We start from the raw sequence: 18969 nt of genomic DNA on the forward strand, positions 1-18969 counted from the left end.
GGATGAAAAACAGCAACAAATATGAAAAGGTGGGGCTGCGCTCAAAAATAAAAGCGCATTTTTTGCCAGTGAGCACCACAGAAGACTCACTAATAAACGCACATATCTGCGCGATTTCTGATGTGGACGGCCTCGGTTATTTCGCGCGTTAGTTCATTCCTAGGAGGAAACTGAATTGAGGTATCATAAAAAACAGGTTCACAACGACAGCCTTTACAGCGGTTGGCTAAGCGTAAATATTTGCCCAATGATTGAAGATGCTCTTTTAGGCGTGCGTTAGCATGCCGACCTGTTAGGCCTATGCAAAAGTTTGCCGCAAGTTAATGGCAACCTGTACACTATGGCAACCTGTACACTATGGCAACCTGTACACTATGGCAACCTGTACACTATACGCTTGTTTTATATTTGACTAACTTTGACTTTCATTTTAAACCACATTTTTTTTTCTTTATGTCTTGTAATTTTTTGCCACCGCTTGCCAGAGTCACTGCAGCTCGTAAGGCGCCCTTTTCTTGGCCCCCACTCCGCAACTCCGCAGTTTGTTGAGTTGCAGAGTGGAGGCCAAGATGAGGGAAGTGTAGTTGAAGACGGCAGATAATCAGGTGGTGTATTGTATAGTGGTTATCTGTGCAGCGTATTGCATGCCCTGCGGCATCCCATTCTACTAATATCAACTGCAACATCGACCACCCTCGATTGTTCTCTAATCCACACGGTTGTCTTCCTGCCACTTAACGTTGTGCCTGGCATTTTTCGTTCCATCGCCACGTTGCGGAATCCTCAGGCTCTCAAACTTCATCGTTAACAACCAGTTTTCTGCCCCATAAGTTAGTATAGGTAGAATGCAATGATTGTACGCTTTTCGAGTAGATGAATCACACTTGAATTGATGTGAAGACAAGCTGAAAAAATCGCAGCTTAAGTGTGGGGTATGGCAAGCAGATAATTATCCCCAATGCTAGTCACTGCACACACAGAGGCATCGAAGTTGTTAGACTGGGAAAGATTAGGCGTGAGAATCGACGGGGAATATGACAGAAACCGGCGGTTTGCAGATGACATTGTCCTGTTCAGAAACGCTTGAGGTGACTTGCTAGAAATTAATGAGGAACTTACTCAACAAAGACTGAGAATGTGTGTGTATAAAGGGTAATAAAGGAAACCAATACAATTTTCAATCGCCTAACAAGGGCATTCGTGATAGACAGTCAGTTTCTAGAATCTGCGCAACAGCACGTTTATTTAAGCCAATCAGTCACGGAAGGACGGATCATGAGAAGTAAATCTACAGAAGCGTAAAAGCCGGGCGGAGTGCATACGAAACACGTGACCGGAAGCTTGCCGATATTTTTAAAAATAATTATTAATGTACCTCACAATTTTTTTTACATCAAGCACAAAATCACAAGATTTCAATATGGATGAACATATATGCGCAATTCTCCTCATAACTAAAGAACAAAACAAACATCGCTCAAAGCGAATGAAATTAGCATATTAAATAGCTGTTACGGGCACGGTTTGCATTGGTTGGACGTAGGTTTTACAAGTCATATTCACATAGTTGATTAGTGCCATTTAATGTCACGTGCAATATGCGCCATATTCGCAAGATTTATTATTATTAATATTTATTTATTATTAATAAATAATAAATTTGAATGTTGCATCTGATCCAGCGAACGGATTTCTGATTTCCGTCTATATTTTAGAAATCTTAAGGATGTAAGCTTGGCCCTCTGATCAAATTATAATTATTACTTAACTGAATTTAATTAGTTACTTGAAATATCAATTTTTCGACTGTCATAATTTCTTCACAATTTTTTATATACTTTCACTACCTTCATTCGCTATAATTTGGCTTTTTTTTCTCGACAGTAATGTTTATTCAAATTTTCTAAGCGGTTACTTTCTTTCTTTCTTTCTCTCTCTCTCTCTCTCTCTCTCGCTTAATGCTATAAGCAATCTACCTTATGGTTTGCGGGTAACTGATGGTATGGTTAATATAATGATTATTCTGAAAGACGGCCCATACCCAGTGACGCACAACCATCGACTCAAGTTACCACCAAAAATGCTTACTGAAGAGCAGTACATATTCAGAGGCAAAATCCATGCGGCCCAAGTTGGCGTCAAAGCCTGGTTCACTGAACAGCGGCACACACGAAGTGACACATACGCAGTGACTCAAGGTTGCCGTCAGAGAGGTTGATTGACAAGTACCACATACCCAGAGTTACGTGCTCAGCGACCCAAAGTTGTTCCGATGGTTGGTTTTGAACCAGGTTCCTCCAACGCAGTGGCCCAGCACTTTACCCTACCCATCTACCATGAACTACGCAGTGACCCAAGTTGCGGCAAAACGTTTAGGCGTGCGCATAAATGCATAAAGATACAGAGACATACCGCGAACTGGGGAAAATTGCCAAAGACTGCTAATGACATTAAAAAGAAGCTGAATAATCACCTTGAACTGACCTATCCATCGGAAACACAAACGGCCAAGGGTAACGGCGGTAAACGTAAACAATAAAAACTGATCATTCATATGTACATCTGCAATGTACTGAACGAAGAAATCTCTGTCTTAAAACTTTTTTTTTTTCAGGTACAAGTGATATCCTTTGTAAAGCCCCACTGTTGGCCATAAGCCAAGTCGTTCTTTTTCCTATTTCCTTTTCTTTTCCAGCAACAATGTTTCACGGTCTATTTATATCGCGTACATATCTTAAGCTGCTGCGCAACCTCGGCGCTCAAGACATTGCTGGACACTGCACTCGCGTGGCTCAATATACGCCGGCCAGACGCTCTCTAGTTTCACAGTCTTGTCACTTTTTCTCAGGAATTGGTTATCGCGCAATCGTCACTCTATTGTGTGAATGCAGGGCCGCCAAGTTGACGCCGTTTATGCATATCACAGAAACAAGGAATTCCGAGAACGATATGTATGGATCGTTCTGACAATGTACCGCTATACCTGCTTCCAGAATTGATCATTAGTGGCATTCGGATCCAGGTTGAGGCTCGCTTCGGAGGAGCAGTCGCTTACGTGCAAGTGAATATCGGTAAGCCTGCTTCCTCTATCATTCTTCTTTTTTTTTTTTTGTGGCCCATTTTGACGTGATTAAATTCTGTGGTTTTACGTGCCAAAAACCACGATATGTTTATGAGGGGATTGTGCCGATATGTGCCGTAGTGGGGGGATTTCGAAATAATTTCGACAACCAGGGGTTCGTCAATGTTCACCCAGTGTACGGTACGCGAGCGGTTTTTTCTCTCTATTTTTTTGCATTTCGCCCTCATCAATATGCGGCCGCTGTGGTCAGCATTTGGTCCCGCACCCTCTGGCAGTTTTGATGTATGACGGCGTATGACGCCCGACAGCCGCGTGTCATAAAGAACTATAAATTTTGGTCTTTGACAGAGTTCAATGAACGCTACAGTGTTAATTAAACCAAGCTTATGATGCCCGAATGCAGTGGCCGTGCGTAATAAAATACCGGGTTCTAATTTTGGCCTTACAGAACGTTCGAAGAGCGCTAGTGTTAACCAAGCTCATGACTCGAGCACAAAGCTACGCTAAATCTACGGAGGCTTGTGAACCCATGCTTTCAACTTCCATTTTCAATGCTCTCGCTTTTTAATGAAATCGTCGTTGTTCGAAGCGACGCGCTCGCTCCGATCGCATCAAAGCACTAGTTGGCCTTTGCACGAGAAAGAAAGAAAGAAAGAAAGAAAGAAAGAAAGAAAGAAAGAAAGAAAGAAAGAAAGAAAGGGAAACGCGCAGAATTTCAATGGCAGATCTATAGCCATCCTCCAGCTCTGGCACAGAGCACCGTCCTTTGGGGGAGTGCGCATTGGAACATTCGCGCTTCAAGCAGAGCAAGTGGGGGCACAGTCAACCATATGTAAAAGTACCAGCATTGCTCCCGCCGAAGTGACACTCTCCTATTTTTTTTTTTCGAACGGCAAAGGCTTCTGTCGCACTTCCTGGGCATGTTTGCGTGCGGAACTTCAGTTGTGCATAAACTCTGACAACGTTTGCGCTTACTAAAAGATGTGGCTCTCTCAGCTGTCCATTTAGGCGCATGTTGTCTGGTATCGTCTGCTCTGCCTTCTTTACGCCGTCTGCTGCACAGACTATCAAGTCGGTGGCTGCTGAAGAAACTACGTCACGCAGACTTCCGGTCGCTCCGCTCCACCGATTTCGGCGGAGCGGTCTGGAGTCTTCCGCTGGGTGATTCCGAGGAGAGATCTGCTCTCGATCTGCCAACGGAATAAGCGATCCGCGCTCCCGATCTTCCATTGCAGCAGATGTTGCTCCATAAAGAGTGGGTCGTCCAGACTCTCCCAGTGAATGACCGGAGCTTGTCGGCGGTTACGATTGCCACATGTGGCCTCGCATTGTTGTGGAAGATAACCGCGCTGTCCACATCGAGAATCCCTCGGCGTTTTCGCCTGATGGCAGCCAGCAGATGTGACAGCGTGGAACAGTAACTGTCGTCATCGATGGTTGCACCTTGTGGCATGAAATCCTGCAAGAGCGGTCCTCGGCGATACCAGAAGACCGTTAACATCACTTTCCCAACAGATTCAATTCAATTAACTCTTTATTTTCTCTTAGACAGAGAAGGAGACTGAACTGAAAGCTTGCAAGCTTGACAGAGGTCCTGCCCCCTTTATCAACTTGGCAGTACAGTAGACAGGCAGATATTTTCAATTTTCCAAGTAAACACTGAAATAAGATAACAAAAACACTTTGCAAAAAGCAGCGCTATTCATTGCAGCACAAACAATGAACGCACAAACACTGATTTCGTTGCAGATGGCACTGAACGGAATTTTTTTGACACAAGTGAACCCGGTTGTTTCCACACTATTGCTATGCTCCTTCGATTCCCGCGTGAAATGCAGTATCCACATTTCATCGCCAGTAACAATGCGGCCCAGGAAACTTTCACCGTCATCGGAATACCGTTGCAGATGATTCAGTGAACCAATCATTCGCTTGCCTTTCATCGCGCGATCCAACTGCTTAGGCGAACTCCGACATGAAACCTTCCGGTATCCTAAGGACCCGTCAGCGATGTCTTAAAAACTGCCATACGAAATGCCAAGATCCCGGGAAATGTCTTTAAGGTACAAACGCCGAACCGCTTTCACCATTGCATCCATGCGGGAAATGTCATCAGTCAGCGACGCACGCGGCCTCCCCGAACGCTCAATGTTATGCAAGTCTTCATGGCCTTTTTTGCGAACTCACAACACCATCACCTCACACTTTTCAAAGCAAAACACCTTTGCCCATACGTGGTCTGAATTTCCCTGTGGATTTCGATGGGCGTTTGTTCCCTTGCTCTATAGAGAACTAATCACATTTCGTTGCTCGTACGACGTGGACGTGTGAAGCACAACCGCCATCTTCAACAGCAGCAGCGCAGTGCCGCAGAGCTACCGGCAGATAAGGCTGGGCTGGTCCAAGAAAGGTCCACCGCTGGGAATGGATATGTTGACTTCGCATTTACAGTCTCAATCTGGCTGCAAAAAAAAAAAAGATAGGGGCAGAGATTTTCTGATTCGTCCTTGTGTATGAAAGCGTTCACAACAGCGTTGACAGTGATGCATTCAAAGGCGGACGCAAAGCAGAGTCGTGCAGCAAGACTCTGATGGCTTTCTCCGAGGATGATGGTCGAGTTCATGGTCCCCGTGTCCTTTTTATCTGTGAACGGGCTATCGACCGGTCGGCTTAATGTAGCCCGCAAAGTCTCTCTTTTGTCGTCAAAAGAAAGGCAGTGATTTAGCGTGTGAACTGTGCTCTCCTTGCAAACGCAAAATTTGCGCGAGGAACAGACTTGACTTGATGATCTCGAGCACTCGCGGTTGTAACGCTGGATCGATGAGGAGCGCCGGTAGCGGGGAGCGCGCGCGCGTTTGTAGTCCAAAGCGAACGTTCCACGGTGCCGCTCCCTTTACCATTTCACATCTCCGTGCCTTCCCAAGTCGCGTGACCTCCAACACTTGGGGCGCGGCGCCTCAAGACAACATGCATCGTGCGTTTTAATTGACGCGCACTTTGAAGGCGAAAGGCTGCGAGAGACGACACACACTGCACTGTAACGCAGCGCAGCGTGTGTCGTCTCGCTTTCTAGGCTCACGGTGAAGTTTGTGTCTGCAGACCGTCATCACGACATATGAAGACAGATTCAACAATGAAAAATGATTGATAGTGACAGTTAGTGAATGATAACGTTATAATAGAGATTGGTAGAGGTTAATAATGACTAGCAATGACTAATATTGACTACTATGACCACAATGGATTAGAAATGACTAGAAATGTCTACCAATTAGTAGTAATTACTAAAATAACTACTAATGGCTTGTAATGACTAGTAATGACTACGAGATGATAATTATGTCCAGCGACGGCTTGTAATGATCACGATTGATTACAAATGACTAAATAGCCTTACTAGTGAGCGTTAATGACTAATAATGACTGAAATTACTTGTAATGACTAGTAATGACTATGACATGACCAATATGTCTAATGACAACTTGTAACGACTCTAATTCATTAGAGATCGCTCTAATGCTTAGTAATGACCAGTAATCACTGATAATGACCGAAATGACGTGTAATGACTACTAATGGCTATGATTTGACGTAATAGTTCTGCGGAAACCCGCAAGGTGGCGAGAAATAATTAATGAGGGAAAATCAGACATCCACCCGTTCGTAGCAATTGCTACAAAGGAAAACCATACGGGTTCCTCGAAAGAAAAGCCTCATAGTTGAAGAAAAATTCGTCTTAGTCCGGGACTCGAACCCGGGACCACCGCCTTTCCGGGGCAGGCTTTTCTTTCGAGGAACCCGTATGGGTTTCCTTTGTAGCAATTGCTACGAACAGGTGGATGTCTGATTTTCCCTCATTAATGGCTATGATATGACCAACATATCTAGCGACGGCTTGTAATGACCACAATTGATTAAAAATGACTAAAATGCTTAGTAGTGAGCAGTAATGACTAAAGGAAAGAAGGGAAAGAGAAGATGCAGCCATAAAGAGGCGTATGATAAGAGGAGGAAGAGTAGGCTTTCGGTGCTCACCTCTTGAGAGAGATCTTAAGAGACCCTGTAAATATTTTTTCGGGTAATTCCCCAACCTGACCACGCACACTCCCTCCCTATATGCTCGTGCATATCGGAAGGGCCGTTTATTGGGTCGTTTATTGGAAGTTATTCATTGATCGTCTTCGTTGCAATATGTGAACACGGCAACCCCACGTTGACGTCGCACCCGTTGTCTTTTCGGAGGAGGAGAGAGAGAGGGGGCAGGTATGCTAACCAGAAATGTGTCTTGTTGGCTACCCTACACTGGAGAATGGGAAGGGGGGATTAGAAAGATGATACAGGGAAGAGTGGAGGGGAAGGAAAGACGCGGTGAGTTCGCGCACGCGCGCGGAGGGCCTCACCCCGTCACAGGCGTTCACTCACACAGGCCAGCCGCCCTCAAGAAATACAAAAGTGCCTTCACAGCTTTGTGGGCGGACGAGCGATGGGGACGGCCTTCAAGTAGCGCCTGCACGGACAACGGCCGATCGTCCGGTCGTCGCAATGCGATAGGTATATATATTGTTTGCCTTTCAGATTGAAACCGATGACAATGGCACAATAAATATTCGGTGTTCTCTTCGCTGCGGCAGGTGTCGGACGTAGTGCTGTCGATCATCCTACTGAATGTAGTGTAGGCCTTCGTGAAAGCCCCTCCCAACCACAGCCGGTATAGAAGCGATGCCTTACGTCGGTGAATCCCGGGTGGAGGTCGGAGTTGGAGCGATGGGTTCAGTTCGTGCAACCTGGTGCGCTTTATATTTGGGCTGTTCCACTCTGTTAAAGAGAGCCTGCGTGCCAGGTAACGAAGCTGCCTTGCAGCGTCTGTTCTGGAAAGAGGAATGGGAACGCTGCGTTCTTGATGTGACTCTCGGGCAGCGTTGTCTGCGTGATCATTTCCACTGATCCGCCAACTAGCCACTGGAAAATAATTTCGTGACCTTTTTCTTGTACGTCGTGGTGAAGCTTGACGATGTCGTACGTTAGCTGTTCGTGAGCTCCGCGTAGGAGAACTGACTGCATGCAGTACGAAGCGGCAATCGAGTCGGAAAACATGGCCCATGTACCGGGACTTTCTGTGTCAATAAATTGAAGCCCACTGCGCAAAGCCGTGAACGTCGTGACATGTGACGTCTAGAATCGCATTGTTACTCTTCTTGTCGGTATAAACGCAGCACCAACAGAACTGGTCGATGAAGTCAATCCGTCGGCATAGATGTGTACGTGGCTACTGTATTTTTTTGTACAACAGGAGTAAGCTCAGTTGTTCAAGTGCAGGCGGTGGTTAGATCTGACTTTTGTGAAGTCCTCCAATTCTGAGGTGTACTTCAGGACGGCACAGGCACCCTGGAGTAGACATCGGCCTGGCCGCAGGTGCGCACCCCCGATTTAAGCGATGCACGATATGCACTGGTAGCAGTACTGTATGACGCGCGGGCTCTTTACACGGTGAGTCCGCCGAGGTGGCGGGTAGGATCCGGGCAATGTGCCTGACGTGTGCGCGCATTGTGTCGACGGAGATGTGCGTCGTGATTTGAATAATCTTGAGCAATGGCAACAGTTTCAGCTGTTGCCACAGTGCGCAGTATTTCCCGGCACATCCTAAGAGCTTGGTCCAGAATTCTCTGAATTGTACGTAAATTAGTTTTGCAGACGCTGGATATAAAAGGTGCGCTGCACCGGAGGAATCCAACAAAAAACACCCTGTAGAGCTGTAAGATGGATGATGTGGACACCTTTTCCGTTCTTTCCTGCAAGGAACTTGAACAGATGACAAAGAGCAATCACTCGCTTTTTTTCACGTGGTTAGCGTGAGGAGTCCAGGACAGGTCTTTGTCAGTTACAGGCTCCAAGAACCCGTGACTTGTGCAACAGCGTGTACGCTGACCACGCGCTGTAGCGTGGCCGCGGAAAGCACTAAAAAAACTTATTGCAACGTGATAGTGTGTTGGGTCTTTTTTTTTTCTCTGCTTCAACTTTGTTACGTAATTAATGCTCCCTCCTAGCTCTTTCCTTCCTCCGTGTCATGCACCCTTCTCAGCATGCCCTCGCGCCTGCAGTAGAACACGTGACCTCGTGATCACGTGTTCACCAGTGTGACGCGTCACACCGGAACAATATGGCGGCGGCGATGGCGCGAGCCCGCCTGGAGTGTCCGTATAATTTTATGGCATGAAAAAAAGAAGAAAAAAAGTGGGGGGAGCACAGTTCGGAGCAGTTGCAGCAAATGTGATTTTACTTTATTTAATGAATTATTTCAGAAAAGTACGGTTGCAGTTTTGTCATTAACAGGGAAGGAAAATAAGAAAAGAAAAAATATTTTAACGTAAACAAATAAATTTGTCGGCGCCCGTCGAATACGAACGTCCCTTTAGTCCTTGTCGCGCATCTACTGCGCAGCTGAGTTATACTGCGTCCTATTCGCGTTTCGCATACAATCGCAAACACAGCAGCTGCGCGTTACTTTTATCGCACGTTTTCTCTTCCGGCGTCGTTCCCACTGGAAGGACATAATGCTTGGCGCGCATTGTACGGTTACCAAAGTGTCGCTGCACACGCACAGTAGGTCGTTGGAGTTATCCTCCCCGCCATTTATGTCCCACGGACTTCGAGACAATGGCGCGCGGAACCCCTGGGACACGTAGGCATTGCACTAGAACCTGAAACACATAATGTCGGCTAATCGGCATCTCTAAAGCACACCGACCTCTTAATGGAATAGCGCGTTCTATTCCAGCGGCTTCATTTGATTTTCTATGATTTAGCCATCCGGTTTCTGCCACTGAGTGTGAGCCTATTATTGGCTAAAACTTCAGAATGGGCTATGCGCACTACATGGATGGGTGTGTGTCACTGTGACCCAAAGGGTAGAGACGGCTCAAGACGAAGCTTTAGTTCGGGTGTTTCCTTATCTAAATACACTGGAAAGGAGAGATCGTTCTTTTCTGGGCAGCCACTGCACTAAATTTGATAAGGTTTGTTGCATTTAAAAGAAAAAAGTTGAAGTATATAGTGATTGTTGGCAGCACACTTTTCTTTATTTAGGCCATCAAATTCTTTTAATTAAGATTTTTGAGAATCGCAAATATTTAGGAAACGAAGCTATCAAGTTAATACTTTGTAACTCGGTAATGAAAGCCGATATCACAATTCCGCTAATTTCATCTAATATAGTCCATCTAAAGCGGACAAAATTGATATATTATACACGGCTCTCAAGTAAACTACCAAGATGCGAGTAGTACCTTCGTAAAGCTCTTATAAGCAATGTAACACATTCACGTGAGATGTAAATTGATATATCAAATTTGTCCGCTTTAAATGCTCTAAGGGGCGCGCTTTTCAGAACTGCGATATCTGTTCTTGGTGCAGCGCTACAAATTTGTAAATTTCGTGCTTCTATTCTTTCTTTCCCTTTCTTTTTAAACTTACCAATTCCTGAGAATTATTTTTTCTAAAGTTCAGGCTTTAAATCGTAATTCCGCTTCCAAAAGTCACTATAATGTAACTCTATCTCTCAAATGCAAGAAATTTCATTAAAATAAGCCCAGTAGTTATCTGAGAAAAGCGTTTCTGCGTTCGCGGTTTACATGTATTTGAATAGGAGGCATCGGAGTTGGGTACGACCTAGAGCTTCCTGCTAAATGTATTTTCATGAATGTGCCAATGTGACGCAAGGGTTACACGTAAAAGGTGTGGCCTCTGCGGTGCACAAATGCGCTTGAGATCACACGTTGCATATGATGGAAGTGAACACAATTATACGCATTCCGTTAGTTGTGTGCCATCCATTCATCCACTTCACTGAAGTTTCGCTTTACATATACACTCCAACGTGTGAGTTGTATCTGCATAACTTTTCCGATTTCTTCTTTTTTTTTTATGAGCGACAGTTAGTTGTTCACAACTTCACCTAAAGGGTCCAGAAGTTAACTTTATACCGGGCGCCTCGGCTAAGACTGAGCTCTTTTTTTTTTTCTTTTTTCTCATAGCACCATTCGAGACCATCACTTTCAATTATGCGATGGTTCTCAGCTGAGCTAGTTCGCTCACACTTTCCTGGAATTCAGCTCATACTTATTAAAGCGTACATTTGTGTGCCGACGTCTCCTTGTATCACGTCAATAAAAAGAAACGCTATCTTTTCTTTGTTTTAAAGCTATACTTAGCCCACCTTGGATGAACGTCGGCCAATCTCGCAAAAAAAAAAAAATTAAAAAACGGATCCCACGCACTGTAGGAATCGGTTTAACTACGAAGTTCTCATTGGCACTTGAGAAAAACCTGTTTCATTTTGGCTACCATTTGCAAGTAGGACCACCTGACCCAGTTCTGTGATGCGCATGCGCCACACGACGACGAATGAATTAACATGTGTTTCGATTTCTCGTAAGTGTACAATGTCCTCGGAATAAGCCGGCTTAAGGACTATAGAATTATGTTGCCTGTGAATGGCGAATTTATTTTTTTCAATTCCGGGAAACTTAGAAACATGATCACTACCCCATATATACGTGTAGCACTTCTCTGTGCATACGCCTCTTCTCAGCCTGAGTCTTCCCTCGAAAAGGCATCATTTCATCGCTTTCGTCCTCGTCAGAAGACTCCCACTGCGAATCCGTCTGATTTTAGAGTTTACGTTTCGGCGCAACTTCTCAGCGGGTTGCATAGTGCACAGACATAATCACTGAATAACGTTGAACGCGTGACCTGTGCGGTGTTACTATACATAGACGTAAACGCTGCACGACATTATACCTGCTGCGCAGTATTCATGTATTGCTCGCACGTCAAGCAATCGGCTTGAATGCGTCTATCTTTGCCTTCACTCGATGCTTGAGTTTTTCAACAGCGCCGCCTGCCTGCTCGGGATGTCACTTTTTTTTTTTTTCTAGCTTCCGTTTCAAGACCGATTAACGCTAGAGTGCTGTTGGCGCGCTTGTAGACGCGCCTGCTTGAGATAAAACTGGAGTAGTTGCGGCTTAAGGATTTAATGTGATCACATTGTCGCCCGTCTCGCACGAGAAATATCCGAAAGCGCGGAGAAATCAGACTGATTACGTGCAGTGTAACGTGTTCTATTTTCTTTTTCTTTTTTTCAGATATGTGGAGAGCAAAATCACTTTGTCCCATACCGCTTTTATTCGCATTCGTTTCGCTGAAAGTCGTCTTGCCTCCCTCGCCTGAACGTAAGCTCATCAAAGACGATTACAAAAACGTCGTAAGTACGCTCATTTAATAATAAAAAATAAACGCGAGCCGATATTTTTTTTTTTTAAGTGTTCAACGCATGTCTCCCCAGTCTAAGGTCGTTCGAGCTCCGGCTTAAGCATGAGGATAGAGGGAAATCGTTCTTCTATGCATCCACTGCACCGAATTCTATAAAGTTTGTTGCGTTCAAAAGTTCGACAACTACCGATTGCAAGTAACTGATTTTTTTTTTGTTAAGTCCATCAATTCTTTTTACAAATATTGTTGAAAATCGCAAAATATTAAAAAATACTGAAGCTTCAACTTTTGACACCGTAACTCAGCAACCAAAAAATGACGTCACCATATTCTGTAAACGGCACCTATTGAGACATCTTCAGGAAGTGGACAAAACTGATGTATTATACACCACTCCGAAATATACTACTTTAGAGAAATTAAAGAAAGCCGGACACCACATTTGTCCGCTCTGAAGATGTTCTCATAGATGCAACTTATAGAACTGCTACAGCTGGTTTGTTTGTTTTGTTTTGTTTTTTCAGTTACGGATTTGTAAACCATGGCGATCACTGTATACATTAGAAAAGCACCGTACGCGTATAGCCGAAGATGCGGGTTCGACTCCCATCTGTGTAATCTTTCGTTGCACTTTCACTTCGCTCTACCGTAGTATTTCTACAAGTCAGCTAAACATAATGATTAAATTACGACATGCCTTATATGGCTTCATTGTCCGTGCTTCCGTGTGCTTCTTACTAACAAAATATCGAGCCATTCGTATCGCCTCATTTTTCTCGCTCAGATGATAAAGACAGTGCTGGCAACACCCGTTCTGACTCCCATTCATTCATTCATTCATTCATTCATTCATTCATTCATTCATTCATTCATTCATTCATTCATTCATTTATATTTACGCATACTGCCAATTCCAGTAGGAATGTAACAGGAAGGGCTAAAAGTTAAGAGAAGTGAATAACGCACACAAAGTCAATAATGGAGTTGCAAAGTAGAAGAAATGCAGTCAGATGAAGTCGCATTGAACAAAAGCGTCTCAACTAATCCCGAATGTGACACTACAGCCAAAGCTGTAACATAACCAAGGACAAATGATTGAGTCGGGGAGACATTGCAAAGCAGACACCCAGTTTGCGCCTGCAAGGCGTACAAATCATTTGCAATCAACAAAAGCGAAAACCGCTTTAAGAAACGTGCTAATAATATATAAGAAATGATAGGGCAAATGAAAAGAAAAACAAGCACTGAAGAAATCGTAGCAAAATAACCCACAGTTCGAGATTGCGAGAAAAACAAATCACTTTCGACTAAAAATAGATGAATGGCCTGAAGACATATCGTGTCATTAGGTAGCTAGACATTACGTGTCGGCTGCAGTAATGCACGGAGTCAGGCTAATGCAAGTATTTTATCTCATCTGTGCGGAATGGGTACGAAATAAAAGAACTGTAATTCGTTTTGGCGCGTGAGCCTTCCATCAGATATTATAATATAACAAGAATTGAACAATTTTTTATTTGTTCGTGAAGTAAGTCGTACACGACGTTTAGGGCACACCAATTTCGCCAGCTGTTTTGAGGTAATATCCCAACCATCTTTTAAAGTTCGCTCGCAAGGGAGTCTGTTGGGTTGTGCTTGTTGAATGCTTGTTGACTTCATTTTCAAGAGTTCCCGTACTCTCTTTGAGCACAACGAGAACGAGACTGCTCCCGAAAAAAAAAAGAGAGAAAAAAAAAAGAGTTGCCCTTTGCGGAAGTTCGGAACACCGAAGGCGTCGACGGTAACGGCAGCGGTTGTGGAGGCACGGCAGCGGTTGTAGAGTCGGCGTAACCGAGCGAACATGGGGCGCAGCGGGGGATGAAGGACGCGAGGATGAAAGCGGAGGAGGAGGGTGCAGCGTAACCATGAGGCGGGAAGGCGGAGGAGGGGAGTGTGGCGAGACGAAAAGCGCAGTGCGGCGACGATGGCTACGAGATGGCGCCAGCGTAGCGCGCGTCGTCTGGGAGGCCCGTCTGCGGAGGCTGCTGCGAATCGCGCCCACACGTCACCCACACGCTGCCTGTCGCGATCTCCAAATTAGCGAGGCAGTAAGCCCGCGCTTCGCTCCGTTTGGAACGTGCCGCAAGATTGTCCGCGCCAGCCAATACATGGCGAAATGAAAACACGTATAGAGCTGCGCTCAAATTTCGCATTAGGGAGCATCGTAATCGCCGGATAATGTATATTCATTCATTTTTCGTCAAAGAAAAATAGGACAACGGCATAGTGCGTTAAATATCGGCTGCTACCGACGTCTCGCGCCAACACCTAAGTAGATATAGCTTATCGTTGCAGTACTACTCGCCCTCAGTACACGCACTCCAGTAACACTTATACTCAGTGCCGGCACGTAGCCGCCGTAAGCATGCACATAATGCGGAGATCGTGGGTTCGGCTTTCACCTGTAACAAGTTATCTTTTCGTCCACTTTCTTTCATCTTATTTGTTTACTTCAATTAAAGAGAAAAGTTAACGTATACCCTGCGATTTCCCTTGCTTCATCGCCTGTTGGCTTCCTGTGGCTGTAGTTAACCAAAATTGGGACCCTTCGGTTCCCCTTGTTCTCGTTGAGTGATGAAACTTAGTTCTGCTTGATGGCACTACAGTGCGGCTGCTCCCGTCTACTCACCGGTATTCCGGTATTGTGGTACGCGTGCGACTAAGCATACCGAGTACAGGAACACCGGATACGAACACCTGTGCAGCAGCGCTGGTGGCGCCATCTTGTAACTATGGCGCCAACTAAAGCATGCAAAAGTGCAGTTGCAACGACCATGTTCTACTTATCTGCTGGCGCAAAAGTTTCAGAAGAAACAATCGTCAGCGTATATTGAATTTTTCGTGCTCCTTCCTCTTCTGCGAGAACAATGACACAACACGAAAACCTTTCTAGTGCGTTGTGGTTGAAGAAAGCTTCGCGATATGGCGCCACCCCGAACTCTACCCATAATCAGTCGATATAAGCAAGTAAGATGCCTTTAGACTATTGGTGGAAAAAAGCAAAGAAGAAATTGATAAGACCGGATCCGTTACAGGCATAGGTAACTATGCAAAGTAGATATATAGTATTTAGAAAAAGAAGGAAAGGTTACGGGGACGTAGACAAACTGCTAGACTAATGAATGCCTTTATATTACTTGATTAGTTCAATCAGGCTAGGTGACCAATTGTCGTCAGAGGAGATACCGACATCGTCGTCGTCATCATCATCATCATCACCTGCTGATACTATCGACGTTTCGGGCATTCCGTAAACTGTGACCTGTTTACACAAAGGTTCAAACACCCTAAATGTGGAAGTAGCAGTTCGCAAATACTACAAAAGCACTTGCCATCAGTACATTTGTTGTGATGAAGTACGGACAGGCAGAATGTTGCATATGCTCACGAAGATAACCTTGAACTATCCCAGTCGCAGCTGATAACCAGCAACGGCTACCCCGTAGAGGAATACACCGTCACTACCAGAGACTCTTACGTCATCATGATACAACGAATACCCAAAGGACGCACAGAGCCACAGGGGCAGCGAAGAAAGCCGGTCGCCTTCCTCATGACTGGGCTTCTAAGTAGCAGTGCGGATTACGTCGTTAACTTGCCGGATCAAAGCCTTGGTAAGGTGGCCGCAGGTGCATCATTGCATGCCCGTATCTCTTAAAGCGCCACTAATGAAAATTATGTGTAAACCCTTAGTTCGAACATTACGCTTACAGACCGCCAAACAACGTACGTCTAGAACCCGCGGAAACTGGTTATGTCATTCGATGACGTCACTCGAAAGTCGCTTGGCGGCGTGACATTAAAATTTTCGCAACAGCTTTCCGCGAAGAAGCACAGTGATGCAACGTCTGGCGAAGGCTACGTAGTTTGGCCCCACAAAGCCAGGACATAATTTTGTACGTCAAAGAAAATTAAAGCAACTTGCTCACACGTATTTCTGACCGCGGAGAGTATATCGGTATGAAAAAAACAGCGAAATAATATTTGAGTAAAGGGTAATGAGTATGGTAATTACATAAATAGTAATTCATTTGCTGAACTATTCACAACTGAGCGCTCCCTCCAGAATATCAGAAACGCTAGTATGGACTGTACATTGGATTTACAGCACTAAATCAGAGTTTTCAGGCATCAAATTCAGCGTATCATACGTTGGGCTTTGGGGAGTTAGCTACAAAGTTTCACAGTACTTCACTCATAAATAAGCAAAATATATGTCAATAAGAACTTTTTCAAAAGTTGTCTAGCACAAGAAAACAGTCGCAGTTTAGCCCGAAAGGCGAAACATCGATTGCGACAGCAAATTAGTGGAAAGCTATACGAAGTGGGGATAGTAGTCTTATCAGCCGTATAAACTTATAAACATAGGCATATACTAACTAAATTAACAAGCACGTTGTCACGTGGGCACAAGCGCACATCTCACTCGATGACCGCGGAAACTCGCTGTGATAACGACGGAGTGAGGAAGCGCGGCAGCTGCAGCGAGCGAAGTGACCTTCGTGCTGCGTCTCGCATCAACACGAACTAAGCCGGACAAACACTGCGTCCGCCAGAGTGTGTCCCCGTCGCAGATGGCTTTCAAGGCTGTGTCATTCGGGCCACAGTACTACCCAGTCCCGCTCAAAAGCATCATTGCTTTGACGGGCTGACAAAATGTTTGACTGTATGTTTTATGGTCTAAGAAAGAAGGAAAGAAAGATACAGCGTCCTGGGAAGGCGAGCGCGGCTGCCCGTGCCGCGCATGAAGGAAAGCAGGGGAATCAGAGCTGCGCGCCTATTGACTCGTACCGCAGGCCACTTCCGCCATCATCACTTGCACGCATCACCTGCGTTGTGCTGTATCCGAGGCACGTGACGCGATTTGAAATGCTGCAAGAAACGCCTGCGCAACGTTGCGCAAGGGTGGTGTGCAAGCCTTTGACAGCGCTACGCCTCGCTGCCGAAAGCCACGTCGCTCCGTTTTCAACGACGCTGAAAAAGCATTCACGCGGAAAGTGGGCACGCGCCACAGCGAATAAGGAAGACGGCGGCATGATCGTGGAGCCGCGCGTTGGGGCCGCAACAATAACGACGACACGGTAAGCCATCAAAGCATGCTTCAAACCATAAGCATGCACTTTCCTGCTCTGACACCCCATTCTTCATGGGATGATTTTTTATACCCGCTATGCGTGAAGGAAAAGCGCGTGACCGACACGTAATTGTGCTTTTAAAAATGTGCGACACGTAAATGTACTATAAAAAGCTTCTCCACAATACTTATATGTACTGCGGTGCAATTGGATAGCAAGCGAAAAGAAAAAAACATTACCGGCAGCCGGAGGCTTCAGGTGCGTACCTGAGATAAAGACTACTACCGCGGCCCAGTGGTGTTTTCAGTTTTTAAAACATGTTGCTTACATCTAGTACGCGCGCAAATTCTCACTTCGCTTCACTGCAACGCACTGTATGCTTCAGTTCGGAGGCCTCAGGTGAGCACCTGATATAATATTACAGGGTAGAAGCGTGGCCAAGTGAGGTTTACAGTTTTTATAATAACGTGTTGCTCACACTGGGTATGCGCGCAAATTCTCACTCGCTTCACTGCAATGCACTCAATGCTTCGCCGCATTACAAAGATGGATTGAAGCCATCAGAAATTAGCGTTTTCCTTTTTCATAACTGAAGAATGGAAGCAAGCTCAGTGTTTTAGTAGAGCCTGCCCCTTGGTCTACGCTTTATTCCAATAAGAGACGACACAATTACGTGTCGGCCACGCGAATACGGGGTATACTTCACGAATACCGAATACCTTCACGAATACCGGGTATAAGAAAATCATCCCACGAAGAATGGGGGTAAGCTAAGCCAGCTAAGCCGCACGCGCGGCAGCTGGAATGTGCTTATGGTTCAAACCAGGCTTTGATGGCTTATGGTCGCACATCTGCAAATATATGCGCGCTTCTCATTCCACGTGGAACGCACTCAGTCGCTCTTTGTGGCGTCGAATTGTTTTGGAGAAGCGCGCGCTACGTGTAACGTATGTGGTGCTCAGTCTTGTCTTATCGTACTTGCGTTTTCATAAATACGCACTCTGAACTGCAACAAGAACATAAAGGACATGTGCTGTGCGTGTTCTTTTTTCCCATTACATTTGTTTGTGGACTTCCGTTCCGAGGAACAACTTTGTAACGAATGAAAGACAAGGTATGAGCAACTTTGGTGGTAAACGAGTGGTTGGGTATGCATAGTTTCAAATTTGGTTCGAACTTCTTTTTGACGCTGGCGACGAATTTTCTGCGACACGGGCTCCTTAACGCTATCGCGTTAAAGAACTTACCCTGTCATCGTTATTGTTGTGGCCTCCACACAAGGCTCCATGATCATGCCGCCGCCTTCCTTATTCGCTGTGGCGCGCGTGTCCACTTTCCGCATGCTTGTTCAGCGTCATTGAAAACGGAGCGACGCGGCTTTCGGCAGTGAGGCGTAGCGTTGTCTAAGGCCTGCAACACAACCCTTGCGCGACGTTGCACAGGCGTTTCTTGAAGCATTTCAAGTTGCTTAACGTGCCTCGGATACAGCACAATGCAAGTGATGC

The 18969-nt window shown here is 45.4% G+C and overlaps 1 protein-coding gene across 1 annotated transcript in view; it reads left to right on the plus strand.

The window, feature by feature from the left end:
* The first annotated feature begins 2776 nt into the window (after window positions 1-2776).
* Window positions 2777-18969, plus strand: part of LOC142584385 (gastric triacylglycerol lipase-like) — a 31150-nt gene continuing 14957 nt past the window's right edge. Inside the window, exons 1-3 of the mRNA XM_075694532.1 lie at window positions 2777-3071; window positions 12224-12342; window positions 15802-16003. Coding sequence (XP_075550647.1) covers window positions 2954-3071; window positions 12224-12342; window positions 15802-16003 — 439 coding nt within the window. The 5' untranslated portion in view covers window positions 2777-2953. The remainder of the gene's footprint in view (window positions 3072-12223; window positions 12343-15801; window positions 16004-18969) is intronic.

The sequence above is a fragment of the Dermacentor variabilis genome, chromosome 6, assembly GCF_050947875.1.
Source record: "Dermacentor variabilis isolate Ectoservices chromosome 6, ASM5094787v1, whole genome shotgun sequence".
Taxonomy (NCBI): Eukaryota; Metazoa; Arthropoda; class Arachnida; order Ixodida; family Ixodidae; genus Dermacentor; species Dermacentor variabilis.